The 12,962-nt window shown below is 46.3% G+C and overlaps 2 protein-coding genes across 3 annotated transcripts; both read right to left on the reverse strand.

The window, feature by feature from the left end:
• Positions 1-58: 58 nt before the first annotated feature.
• On the reverse strand, positions 59-4,072 carry LOC115009227 (zinc finger protein 37 homolog). 2 transcript variants are annotated; one of them, XM_029433096.1, is made up of 3 exons: positions 3,754-4,072; positions 1,239-1,895; positions 59-619 (listed from the first exon to the last, which is right to left on the reverse strand). In XM_029433096.1, exons 1-3 carry the CDS (start codon positions 3,992-3,994, stop codon positions 603-605), a joined length of 915 nt encoding a protein of 304 aa, XP_029288956.1. In that variant the 5' UTR covers positions 3,995-4,072; the 3' UTR covers positions 59-602. The 2 variants fall into 2 exon arrangements, with proteins under 2 accessions (XP_029288956.1, XP_029288955.1); XM_029433095.1 differs by having other exon boundaries at positions 59-1,895.
• A 5,778-nt stretch (positions 4,073-9,850) lies between these two features.
• Positions 9,851-11,106, reverse strand: LOC115009240 (nuclear factor 7, ovary-like). Its single transcript, XM_029433111.1, has one exon. The coding sequence runs from the start codon at positions 11,095-11,097 to the stop codon at positions 9,916-9,918; it is 1,182 nt and encodes a 393-aa protein (XP_029288971.1). The 5' UTR covers positions 11,098-11,106; the 3' UTR covers positions 9,851-9,915.
• Positions 11,107-12,962: the final 1,856 nt, after the last annotated feature.

A 12,962-nucleotide genomic window follows, 5' to 3' on the forward strand; every position in this document is an offset into this window, starting at 1 on the left:
CAATAGCTCACGACAGGCCGTGGTACCAAGTGTGGCAATATGAAAGAAAAATACACACTCCAATTTAAATAGTTTTTATTATTAAATAATGATGTTCAAAATAAAATAGTCCCTCCGTTGCCTTCTGCACAGAACATAGTGCGAGGTGGTTGCTATGCAACAACACTAACAGCTGCTCTGCACGTAGCTCTGCACGTGGTCTTTGAGGGCTTCTTCTCTGGAGGCACTGATCATCCACTCCTCCAGAGCAACACTTTGTTTCTTAACGGACTCATTTAACAGCTGTAACGGTTGTAGCTTTCTCTCAGACGCGGAGGGATACTGACTTGTTGTGAAAAGTAACGACAATTCTACCCGTGATATACGCTCATTATACCACGGCTAAGAACCAATCAGATTGCTTGATTTGACATGTCCGTTTTATAAAGGGAGATAACTGTGTCCATGCAGAGGTTTGTTTTGTTGCCTCCAAAACCTCCAAATCTCTTCTTCGTCTGCAGCTCGTTGGTGTCGGTGAGGAGCAGGTGTCTGTGTGTCGCCCCCTGCAGGACAAGAGGGGAAGTGCATCCTCCACACACTGGCTTGTTTCAGATCCAGGACCATTACAGAAACAATTCTCCTTTACAAGTAGAAATCATGCATGGAAAATACCACTTGAGTAAAAGTACAGAAGTATTAGCAGAAAAATGTAGAAACATTATTAAAATAAAAGCACTCGTTTGGACCTTCATCATAAGTTTTTAGACTTTTTCTCTAATCTTTGATTTTGTATAATTTCTTGACATGAACCCATGTGAGACGTTTAGAGGGAAACTTCAATATTTGGTGGAGAATATTTGTATTCATGTGGCTCCTTTTAGTTCCTCCTGTTACTCTTTGATCTCTGGACCCTCTGTGCTGCACTGATGCAGCTTTCCCCCCCTGTGCGTTCTCATGTGGACTTTCAAGGTATCATTACGCTGGATTTTTTTTTGCACGTCTTCCAAGAATATGGCTTCTTATATGACGGTTCAATGCTGATTTATCAATCAATCTTTTCCCACACGTGTTGCAAGAATATGGCTTCTCACCTGTGTGGGTTCTTATATGACAGTTCAATGCTGATTTCCAAGTGAATCTTTTCCCACAAGTGTTGCAAGAATATGGCTTCTCACCTGTGTGGATTCTCATGTGGTATGTCAAGACACTATTATTTCTGAAAGCTTTCCCACATGTGTTGCATGCAAACGGCTTCTCACCTGTGTGGATTCTCAGATGTGTCTCTAGTGATGATTTCTTCCGAAAGTGTTTTCCACATGTGTCACATTTTAAAGGCTGTTTACCTGTGTGGGTTCTTATATGATAGACGAATGATGATTTAAACATGAAAGCTCTCCCACACGTGTTGCATGCAAAAGGCTTCTCACCTGTGTGGGTTCTCAGATGTATCTCTAGTGATGATTTATACTTAAAGTCTTTTCCACACGTGTCACATTTTAAAGGCTGTTTACCTGTGTGAGTATCACAGTGCATCTCTGACAGGTGAGGGTTGTCTACATTGTTACTGTGACTTGTGCTTTCATGATGTAGATTCTGTTGACTTGGCTCTGCCGTTCTAGTTGAGCCTGAGTCTCCATGCTTGCCTCCGTTCTGATCTTGGCTCTCAGCTACATGAGAGTTGTGAGAGAGGAGCTGGTGGTCACTTTCCTCATCAGGAGGAGTCAACATAAAGGTATCAGTCTCCTGCTTCAGTACAAGCTGCTCTCCCTCCTGACTGGTGCAGAGTTCCTCCTGCTCCTCTTTAATCTGTGGAGGCTCTGGGTCCTCTTGGTCCAGACTGGAGTTCCTCTCCTGAACACAGAGCTGCTGGTCAGAGAGGACCTCCTCCTCCTTACAGACATGTTGCTGTGGGAGCTCTGGAGGGACAGAGAACAAAGGGAATTGATCGTGTGCACATAACGTCACGCTTATTTCCCAACAAGGAAGTCAGCCATGTTGGATGATATATACAACCAAGACTGCGCCCGTTCACGTGTGAGTTGCTGCAACGCTTCGTAATTTTCTTTGTATTTAAACGTCTAAGATTGAAAGAAAATGCCAATCGTGTGCGCAGTGTATAATTGTGGTAACAACGCTACTCGTGACCCAGAGAAACGGTTCTTTAGATTTCCTACAATCATCAAAAACAACAATTCACAAAAGAGGGATGAATTGCTGTCTACCGAACGCCGTACGCTGGTTTAGAAACATAAATATTAAGGATTTAAGATTCACAATTCACCTATGTGTATGGTGACCACTTTATATCTGCTAAGAGTTCATGCTAAAGCTATGTTTACGTTAGCGGGGATAACATCGCCGCTCTTCTCACTCACAAACCACGGCTTGAGCGGTGTATCTCGAGCTCTTTGAGTGATTTACACGGGCATGGACGAGCACCCTGTCATCTTTCAGTGGTTTGGTAAGAAGACTACCGACCCAGCCAGAAACAAAGACATTATAAGCATCTAAGATCTTGTACGCCTTCATTTGTGCGTTGGTTGCCCACGACGTTTGTAGCACAAGGTAGTTCACAATATCCGGATATTCAATCGGTGGTAATGAATCTAAATCCTCAATATAATCCGACGGCTTTAGCGTGTACGGGTCACGGCCGCACATTTGGACTTTCCCTCTGAATGTTGCCTTTGCAGAGGACTCCAGAGAGTCACAATACTTCGGAGAAGTCGGAGTTGTATTGTTGTAGTAGTTCGGTTTAGACTGCATTTTTGATTTGTATATCATCCAACATGGCGTCGCACGCATACGTCACAGTTTTGTCTAGTGATGGCGAGATGAAGCTTCATGAAGCATTGAAGCTTTGCATCCAATTGGTTCACTCATGGGCCGAAGCTTCATGGTGCTTCATTTGTTCTACTGCGCCATCAAGTGGACAATAAATGTAAAACCGGCAGAGTGATTATAATGTTTTGGCTTAGGTGTGTGAAGTAGTGATGGGCAAATGAAGCTTTTGTGAAGCACTGAACCACTTCAGCCAATTGTTTCGAAAATGGGTTAATTACTCAAAGCTTCTGGCGAAGTGCAAGGCTGCAGTGGATTTAAAGTATCTTTGCCTTGAAAATTCTTTGACGCACACATCTAAGACTGAATATCATGTTCTATTTAAAAATAAAGATTAATGATTGTGTGTACGTGTTATTGAGAAGAGAGTGCTGCGACCAGTGGCAGCAAATGGCCACTCGTATCCCGGGCCGCTGCAGCAAGCATTTAGAAAGTGGATCACCTGCTCTACGAGCTGCACCACCAGGGCTGGTCTTTAGTATGTGGGATGTACATTATTCTTTCAACACATTTAGATTTGGTATCTTTACATGCTCACAGGGAAGATGATGCTGGCGTGCATAACAATTGTTTCAATAGTTGGCTGGCTCCATAATGATCCAATACAAACGCAATACCAACAACTCAACAGCAACAATGCATACTACAGTCACGTGGTACGGCAGGTTCGCGAGGCTTCAAACATCATCACCTACGTCATCAACACAAGCATCGATACGCGCTTCACACAAATCTTCCGCGATTACTCGACACACGCTTCGAAGCCTCGACACGAAAGGACACAGCACTAGTTTTGTCACGTGATTGCACACGAATAATAGGATACTACTGCAGACATGCGAGAACATTAGTACCAGTAACGTAATCTATTAAAACACATGGGGCTAAATATACATACAATTCCTCCGTTTTGTGTTATTACGTGTTACTCACCTGTCCTGTGTAAGTTTATTTCGGGTTTCCAAACGACATCCAGCAGTCTGCGCAGACGATGGATCTCTGCCTCGTACTCGACGACAGCTTCTTGGAAAACTCGGAATATTTCTTCAGCAGCAGCATTTAGTCGCTCGTTGACAAACTCTCTCAAACACTCAACTGAAGACATTGTTGCTGAACTAGAAGTCAAATATTCATCCACGCAACGACTACAACAGCGTCTCCCTGCTAGTTTCATTCATCCACAGAGCTGAGCTAACGCTAGTAGTGCCTGTACTGTTTACTTCCGCTGCATGGCTTCTTCTTCGTTGGTTTTACGGCGGGTGGCAATCCAGCGTTAAGATGAATGACCGCCACCTACTGTGTTGGAGGGTGGACTAGACTCATCTATCCCAGTGGTGGGCAGGGCCACAATGAGTTTTAAAATTTGACAGACGGGCCGGGCTAGTAGTAAATAGATGGAGAGTGTTTGTGTGAACTATTATACATTACAAGTAAAAGCCATTACCTAAAAATAAAATAAAACTTACATTTAATTTCAGTGGGAACAGTGCTGTTGACATCAAAGTTTGGTGTCAGTCTGTGGCAATTCTCAGGACAGATCTGAGGTGTTCATCAGTTAACTGGGATGTTTGGCGTGATTTGTTCATCACGCTGAACGTCTGCTCACACACGTAGGTAGAACCAAACAACACCAGCATCCTCTGTGCCATCCTCCTAATGTTTGGAAACCTGGCTTCTGTTAGTGAAGCATGAAACTCATCCAGTTTAAGAGAGTTGAACTACTCCTTTAAGACAGTCACATTGAAGATCGATCAGTTCCTATAGACGGAATCAGAATTTCGGGCTTCCGGTGGAATCACAATGCATGCTGGGGTGGCAAGCCTAGAAAAGTGAGCACCAACTCTACAAGGGCCGCCATATTGGATTTCTTCTCTACGTGTTTACATTGTATTTAGCTTATTCTTCAAGCGTGTTGTAAACAAACCTACTGCTCTACAATGAGTTCTGAACTCCTTTCTTATGATGAGGTTCAGATGTGGAAAGTCGAAGCTTTGAAAGTATTTTGACGCAAGCGGAATTTAAAGGTTTCAGGAACAAAACTGGAGCTTATTGCCCGGGTGTTTGCTGCATCAGGGTGTTTGCTGCATCAGAGACGGGCATTGAGGAGCAACCAACAGCTAACGAAAGAATTTCAATCACAGAAAAAGAAAAGACTAAGCTTTTGGTTATGCCGAGTGCCGTTTCAGTGCCTGATCCCTTGACGTTGCAGGATGGCTGGGTCAATGAAAACAACAGCATGACTTCTTGGCCGCCGATATACCTAAGCGATATAACATTATTTTTAATGTCTGACCACCCAGGGAACCATGTCGAGTTTCATAAACCAACTTTGAACGAATACAAAGAAGGCAAAGCATTTAGACTGTTTGACTCTGGCTGGTTGAAACATATCTTTCAATCCTCTCGCAGATTCTGAGTATTGCTTTTTGAAAGCAAAATGTTCTCATTCAATGAAAGTTTCTCATAGGCCCTCAGGTTTGCTCTCCATCCTCTCCCTGCTCTCCATCCTCTCCCTGCTCTCCCTGCTCTCCATCCTCTCCCTGCTCTCCATCCTCTCCCTACTCTCATCTCTCCATCCTCTCCATCCATCCTCTCCATCCTCTCCCTACTCTCCATCCTCTCCATCCTCTCCATCCTCTCCCTGCTCTCCCTACTCTCCATCCTCTCCATCCTCTCCATCCTCTCCCTGCTCTCCATCCTCTCCCTACTCTCCTCCGCTCTCTGCTCTCCCTGCTCCCCATCCTCTCCCTGCTCTCCCTACTCTCCTCTCCCTGCTCTCCTCGTCTCCCTGCTCTCCATCCTCTCCCTGCTCTCCCTACTCTCCATCCTCTCCCTGCTCTCCATCCTCTCCCTGCTCCCCATCCTCTCCCTGCTCTCCCTACTCTCCTCCTCTCCCTGCTCTCCTCCTCTCCCTGCTCTCCTACTCTCCCTGCTCTCCCTACTCTCCTCCTCTCCCTAATCTCCATCCTCTCCCTGCTCTCCTCCTCTCCCTGCTCTCCCTCCTCTCCTCCTCTCCCTAATCTCCATCCTCTCCCTGCTCTCCCTACTCTCCTCCTCTCCCTGCTCTCCCTGCTCTCCATCCTCTCCTCCTCTCCCTGCTCTCCCTGCTCTCCATCCTCTCCCTGCTCTCCATCCTCTCCCTACTCTCATCCTCTCCATCCTCTCCATCCTCTCCCTACTCTCCATCCTCACCCTGATATCACTTTCAGTGATAATCAAGTGTCATTTTAGTGAAAGCTTCATGTTTTAAGGTCCTTTGATTTTATAAGATTTGTATCGTTAGCTATTCGAACGAGTTGAAACTCAATACTTACATTTAAAAGTATATCTATTTGCCCTTACTGCTTGGTCGAGGGAAGCCATTTCTCGTCGGAACAAAACTTCTCTGGGCGCACAATGAATCTTGGGATACCTGAGGCTGTGAAGGATCCATCAGATGTATCCTCCAAATCTATCAAAAGAAGACCGCATTACATCACAGCAGCCGCGACAGGGATGTCCCATTTCGGAGACTACTTCTAATGCAGTCGACAAATGTGGCCTTCTTTTCCCGGATTTGGAGGATACATCTGAAGGATCCTTCACGACTGCACGTATCCCAAGATTCATTGCGCGCCCAGAGAAATTATTTTCTGATGAAAAATGGCACCCCCTGACCCAGCAGTAGTGGCAAATGGATATAATTTTAAATGTAAGTATTGGGTTCCAACCATACAAATGTTATAAAATCAAAGGACCTTAGCCTCTTACAGTGTGGGTGAATTTACCAGAAAATATCTAAAAATGACACCCAAAGTCAATTAAAAGCTGCTCTTCAAGCCATTTGCACCATATGCATGTTTTGCATGTTTCTCATTCAAAAGATAACTCTCTTATTGTTCTTGCAAAACAGTCAGAGTCACTCCAAGTGCTTCTGGCACTGAGTAATAGTGGTCTGGGTATAGCTGGTAGTGGTGAGCTGGAAAACACAATAGAAACATAGCACCAAGTGTTACCAAGTTCACCTTCAAATTTCAGAACTAAAACACAAAAACACAACATATTAGACAGGTTTAACACCAAGCGTTCACAAGCTGTGCAATTTGGAGATATTATAATATTTATTGATAATATATTCTTTGTATTGTTCATAAATAACTAAATAACTTCTCCGGGCCACATCCTCCAGCTCCGACTGGGGGATCCTGAGGCGTTCCCAGGCCAGTGAGGAGATATACCCATTTCGGCCGCTTGTACCCGTGATCTCATTCTTTTGGTCATGACCCAGCCTTCATGACCAAAGGTGAGGGTAGGAACGAAGATCGACCGGTATATTGAGAGCTTTGTCTTCTGGCTCAGCTCTCTTTTCGTCACAACGGTGCGGTAAAGTGACTGTAATACCGCCCCCGCTGCTCCGATTCTCCGGCCAATCTCTCGCTCCATTGTCCCCTCACTCGCGAACAAGACCCCGAGGTACTTGAACTCCTTCACTTGGGGTAATGGCTCATTCCCTACCCGGAGTAGGCAATCCACCGGTTTCCTGCTGAGAGCCATGGCCTCAGATTTGGAGGTGCTGATCCTCATCCCAACCGCTGCACACTCGGCTTCGAACCAATCCAGTGACTGTTGAAGGTCACAGACCGATGATGCCATAAGGACCACATCATCTGCAAAGAGCAGCGATGAGATCCTCAGGTCACCGAACTGCAACCCCTCTCCTCCACGACTACGCCTCGATATCCTATCCATGAAAATCACAAACAGGATTGGTGATAAAGCGCAGCCCTGGTAGAGGCCAACATTCACGGGAAACGAGTCCGACTTACTGCCGAGTATCCGGACACAACTCTCGCTTTGGGCGTACAGGGATTGGATGGCCCTCAAAAGTGACCCCCTCACCCCATACTCCCGCAGCACCTCCCACAGTATCACCCGGAGGACCCGGTCATACGCCTTCTCCAGATCCACAAAACACATGTAGACCGGATGGGCGTACTCCCAGGCCCCCTCCAGGATCCTTGCGAGAGTAAAGAGTTGGTCTGTTGTTCCACGACCAGGACGGAATCCGCATTGTTCCTCTTCAATCAGAGGTTCGACTACCGGCCGAACCCTCCTTTCCAGTACCTTGGAGTAGACTTTACCAGGGAGGCTGAGAAGTGTGATACCCCTGTAGTTGGCACCCACTCTCTGGTCCCCCTTTTTAAATAGGGGAACCACCACCCTGGTCTGCCAACCCCTAGGCACTGTCCCAGACTTCCACGCAATGTTGAAGAGGCGTGTCAACCAAGACAGCCCCTTAACACCCAAAGCCTTCAGCATTTGCCTTTGCCACTGTGGAGTTGTTTGACTACCTCAGTGACTTCCATCAGGGAAATTGACGATGATCTCCCATCAGCTTCCAGCTCTGCCTCTACCATAGAGGGCGTGTTAGTCGGATTCAGGAGTTCCTCAAAGTGCTACTTCCAGCGGCCGATAACCTTCTCAGTTGAAGTCAGCAGGGTCCCACCCTTGCTGTACACAGCTTGGATGGTTCCTCGCTTCCCCCTCCTGAGGTGCCGGATGGTTTTCCAGAAGCACCTTGGTGCCGACCGAAAGTCCTTCTCCATAGCTTCTCCGAACTTCTCCCACACCCGCTGCTTTGCCTCTGACACGGCAGAAGCTGCCGCCCTTCTAGTCCTTCGATACCCTGCAACTGTTTCCGGAGTCCTCCCGGATAACATAACCCGGAAGGACTCCTTCTTCAGTCGGACGGCTTCCCTGACCACCGGGGTCCACCACGGTGTTCGAGGGTTACCGCCCCCTTGAGGCACCTAAGACCTTGAGACCACAGCTCATCACCGCAGCTTCAGCAATAGAGGTTTTGAACATCGCCCACTCAGGTTCAATGCCCCCAACCTCCACAGGGATGGCTGAAAAGCTCCGCCGGAGGTGTGAGTTAAAGATCCCCAGGACAGGGGCTTCCTCCAGACGTTCCCAGTTCACCCGCACTACCCGTTTGGGTTTACCAGATCTATCCAGAGTCTTCCCCCACCCCTTGATCCTACTCACCACCAGATGGTGATCAGTCGACAGCTCTCTTCACCCGAGTGTCCAAAACATGCGGCCTCAGATCAGATGATACGATTACGAAATCGATCATTGACCTTTGGCCTAGGGTGCTCTGGTACCACGTGCACTTATGAGCATCCTTATGTTCGAACATGGTGTTTGTTACGGCCATTCCATGACTAGCACAGAAGTCCAACAACAAACGACCGTTCGGGTTTAGATCAGGGAGGCCCTTCCTCCCAATCACGCCTCTCCAGGTGTCTCCATCGTTTCCCACGTGTGTGTTGAAGTCTCCCAGCAAGACTACGGAGTCCCCTACTGGAGCCCCCTGCAGGGCTCCATTCAGGGTCTCCAAGAAGGCCGAATACTCAGAACTGCGGTTTGGGGCATAGGCACAAACAACAGTCAGAGTTTTCCCCCCCATAACCCAAAGGCGTAGGGAGGCGACCCTCTCATCCACCGGGATAAACTCCAACGTAGCGGCGCTCAGCCGGGGGCTAGTGAGTATCCCCACCCCGGCCCGACGCCTCACACCATGGGCAACTCCGGAGAAGAATAGAGTCCAACCCCTATCCAGGAGTACGGTTCCAGAGCCAAGACTGTGCGTGGAGGTAAGCCCCATCAGATCCAACTGGTAGTGATCCACCTCCCGCACCAGTTCCGGCTCCTTCCTCCACAGAGAGGTGACGTTCCACGTCCCCAGAGCCAGCCTCTGCTGCCCGGGTCTGGTCCGTCGAGGTCCCTGACCATCACTGCCACCCGCGTGACAGCGCACCCGACCCCAGCGGTTTTTCCCATGAGTGGTGGGCCCACAGCAATGCACAAATGCTTCTTATTTATGAGTACATTGTTCTTTTATGAGTCAACAGAGTTAAAGGCAGGTAAAGCAGTTATTAGAACACATTAATAATATTAATCAGTAAAATGTGTTGTAGTAAATAGCAATGTGACAAAACATGCATTGATCAGAATAAAAAACAAACATGTATACATCATACAGCCCCAATAAATGTCCTTTTATTACATTGAATGATAGTGAATCTTTCTGTAGAACATCACATGTTGATTCTACTCAGTGTGATTGACAGGAGAGATGATCAGGGGGGCAGAGTTTTTACCACCATCATTAAGATAAGGACTGAAGTATGGGTAGAGTTTCTCAGTGAATGTGCAGCCAGTAAAGGAGTAGATCAGAGCTGCAGCATCAACATCATAAAAGGAGACCAGACCCTCCTCATAATCCACAAACACCCCCACCTTCTCAGGCTCAGACTTCAGAGAGAGAGTGACTTCAGGGTCAGCAAGAGCATAGTACTTATTTACATTCCTCAAACATATCGTCCAGTAACCTTTCTGAGGAGACAGTGTGATGTCTCCCTTCCTGTTGATGGACTCTCTGGCCACTCCTAACCTCCACTTAGTCTTCTCTTTAACCTGAACCTCGTAATAAAATCTTCCTGAAGAGAAACTCTGCTTTGCTAAAACATAAACACAAGGATTAAATCTCTCTGGATTGTCTGGGAGTCTCTTGCTCACATCACCATCTTTAACCTGTTTTCCATCATCAGACACGATGAGTTCAGGATGTGCTGTATCAGGGTCGAGTGTCATATCCACTGCAGACTGCTGGACCCTCTTCAGCTCGAGCAGCTTCTTCATCTGTTCACTGAGCGTCTCCTCCAGCTGATTCACAGCTCTCCTCACAGTCCCCTCATATGAAGGTAGACAGATGCTGACTACTGTCCAGTCCTTGGTGGGTGGAGCAGCTTTCAGGAACATGAAGCTTTGTATGACGTGGAGATGATCTTCAGACATTGAGAGCTGCTCCACCTCAGTGCTTCTCTTCTTCAGCTCAGAGACTTCCTGTTCCAGCTCTCTGATGAAGCCTTCAGCCTGTTTCTCTGTCTCTCTCTGCTTCTCTTTGACTGTGTGGATGAGCTCAGCCTGGCTTCTCTCAACAGACTCCTTCAGAGCGGTGAAGACCTGAACACCACCTGCTATCTCTCTGTCTGCATCTTCCTTACTGAGCTCCACTGAGCGTTTCATCTCCTGAATCTTCACTTGTCTCTTCTGGATCATCTGCTGAATGTCAGCCTCTGTCTTCTCCAGCTCGGCCTTATTTCCTTCAGATTCTTCCTTCAGAGGAACAACATCATGTGTCTTGTGGTCTAAAACAGTGCAGAGCATGCAGACACACATCTGGTCGGTCTTACAGAACAGCTCCAGCTGTGTATCGTGCTTCGTACACATGCTGCCTTCCAGGTTCCAGGTTCCAAAATAAAGCTGTAATTACATATCAATCCATATGAGGAGATTCATCCTAAATGATGTTCATATATTATATACATGTTTTGCCAGTGAAGGAGAGCTCAGATGTGCAGTTCAGCGGTGGTATCTTTATGAGAATATGAGACTTTCCAAAGATCAGACTGAGTTTGTGTTGAAGGTGGATCACTCCACCTTTCTCTGTGTTTTACATTATTTTTGAACTCATTGGATGTTATAAGCATTGCATGGATAACATCCCAAGCCCTGGTTCTTTTTAATATCATAATTTAAAACAAAATTATAACAGAATTAAATTTTAAACGGTCAAGATTCTGATGTAATTTCTTTTTGGCATTTTCACCTTTATTGGAAAGATGAGTGAAACTTGCTGTCTGAGTATAGCTGAGGGGTTGAGTTCATACTGGTTGTTGAAAGACAGTAAATATTATCAACTGTTCTGCCTGACAGCTTCAACTAGAAACAGTGAGATTATGTTAGAGAAATAATGTTTCAAAGTTCAAGGCTATACTCAGTTATTAAAATATTAATTGTATAAAGTTTTATGAGCAATAAAACAAATTGTACCATAACAGCAGATACTTTACTCTGTACTTTGGACAATAAAAAAGGTATCTTAGATTTAGCTACTACATCGTATACTAAACTCAATTATTAAGATCTTTTCAATTTCAGAAAACAGGTCTGAAAAATCTATAAAAGTGTACTCACCAGTGTTGGACAGATTCTGCTGTGTTGTTGAGAGAAACCTGCTGGATGTAGTGTCGAGTGAGACTTATGTCGACTGCAGCTCTGCTGTCGCTCAGAGAAACTTTCACTTTCGTTTCTGTGAAGTTGAAGCTTCTCTTTCTGCGTTGCTCCACCTCTCAGTGGCCCGACGCCAACAGGGAGTGGAGGAAGAATTCAGATCCTTTACTGCAGTAACAGTTATCTTACAGCACTGTGAAAATACTCCACTACAAATAAAACTACTAGTCATGGAATGGCCATAACAAACACCATGTTCGAACATAAGGATGCTCATAAGTGTACGTGATACCAGAAGACGTTAGGCCAAAGGTCAATGATCGATTTTGTGATCGTATCATCTGATCTGAGGCCGCATGTTTTGGGCTCTTGGGTGAAGAGAGGGGTGGAGCTGTCAACTGATCACCATCTGGTGGTGAGTTGGATCAAGGGGTGGGGGAAGACTGTGGACAGACCTGGTAAGTCCAAACGAGTAGTGCGGGTGAAATGGGAACGTTTGGAGGAAGCCCCTGTCCGGGAGATCTTCAACTCATACCCCCTGCAGAGCTTTTCAGACATCCCTGTGGAGGTTGGGGGCATTGAACCTGAGTGGGCGATGTTCAAAACCTCTATTGCTGAAGCTGCGGTGAGGAGCTGTTGTCACGGTTCAGGACAGTGGAGGACCCAAATGCAGAAAACAGACAAGGTTTTAACAAAAAGCGAGCCTTTAATAAAACAAGGCTGAATGAAAAAATACAAAGTAACAAATAAAACTGAAAAAACACAAACAACCAGAGCTAGACACGGTGTGGACACTGGGTAGACACGAAGTAGACACGAGGAAGCACGGCAGGTAACAGGCCGGTAACAGGCACATAATATGAAAGATGATCCAACAAGGCACACTGGGATAGACAGGGATATATACACAGACACCAAACGAGGGAACAAGACTCAGCTGGAGGAGAAAGGCAAAGACACAAGGGCAGGGTAAATGGACACAGGAGGAACACATTAACAATCAGAAAGGGAGGGAAAAGACAGACAGGAAGTACAACTAGATCGTGACAGAACCCCCCTCTTAAGGGACGGATCCCAGACGT

This window comes from Cottoperca gobio, chromosome 6 (assembly GCF_900634415.1).
Source record: "Cottoperca gobio chromosome 6, fCotGob3.1, whole genome shotgun sequence".
NCBI classification, from domain to species: domain Eukaryota; kingdom Metazoa; phylum Chordata; class Actinopteri; order Perciformes; family Bovichtidae; genus Cottoperca; species Cottoperca gobio.

Coding starts and splice junctions, on each gene's coding strand:
- LOC115009227 (XM_029433095.1), bottom strand. CDS start 3,994: ATGAAACTAGCAGGGAGACGCTGTTGTAGTCGTTGCGTGGATGAATAT. Junction 1,896..3,753: donor AATAAACTTACACAGGACAG/GTGAGTAACACG, acceptor CTGTCCCTCCAG/AGCTCCCACAGCAACATGTC.
- LOC115009240 (XM_029433111.1), bottom strand. CDS start 11,097: ATGTGTACGAAGCACGATACACAGCTGGAGCTGTTCTGTAAGACCGAC.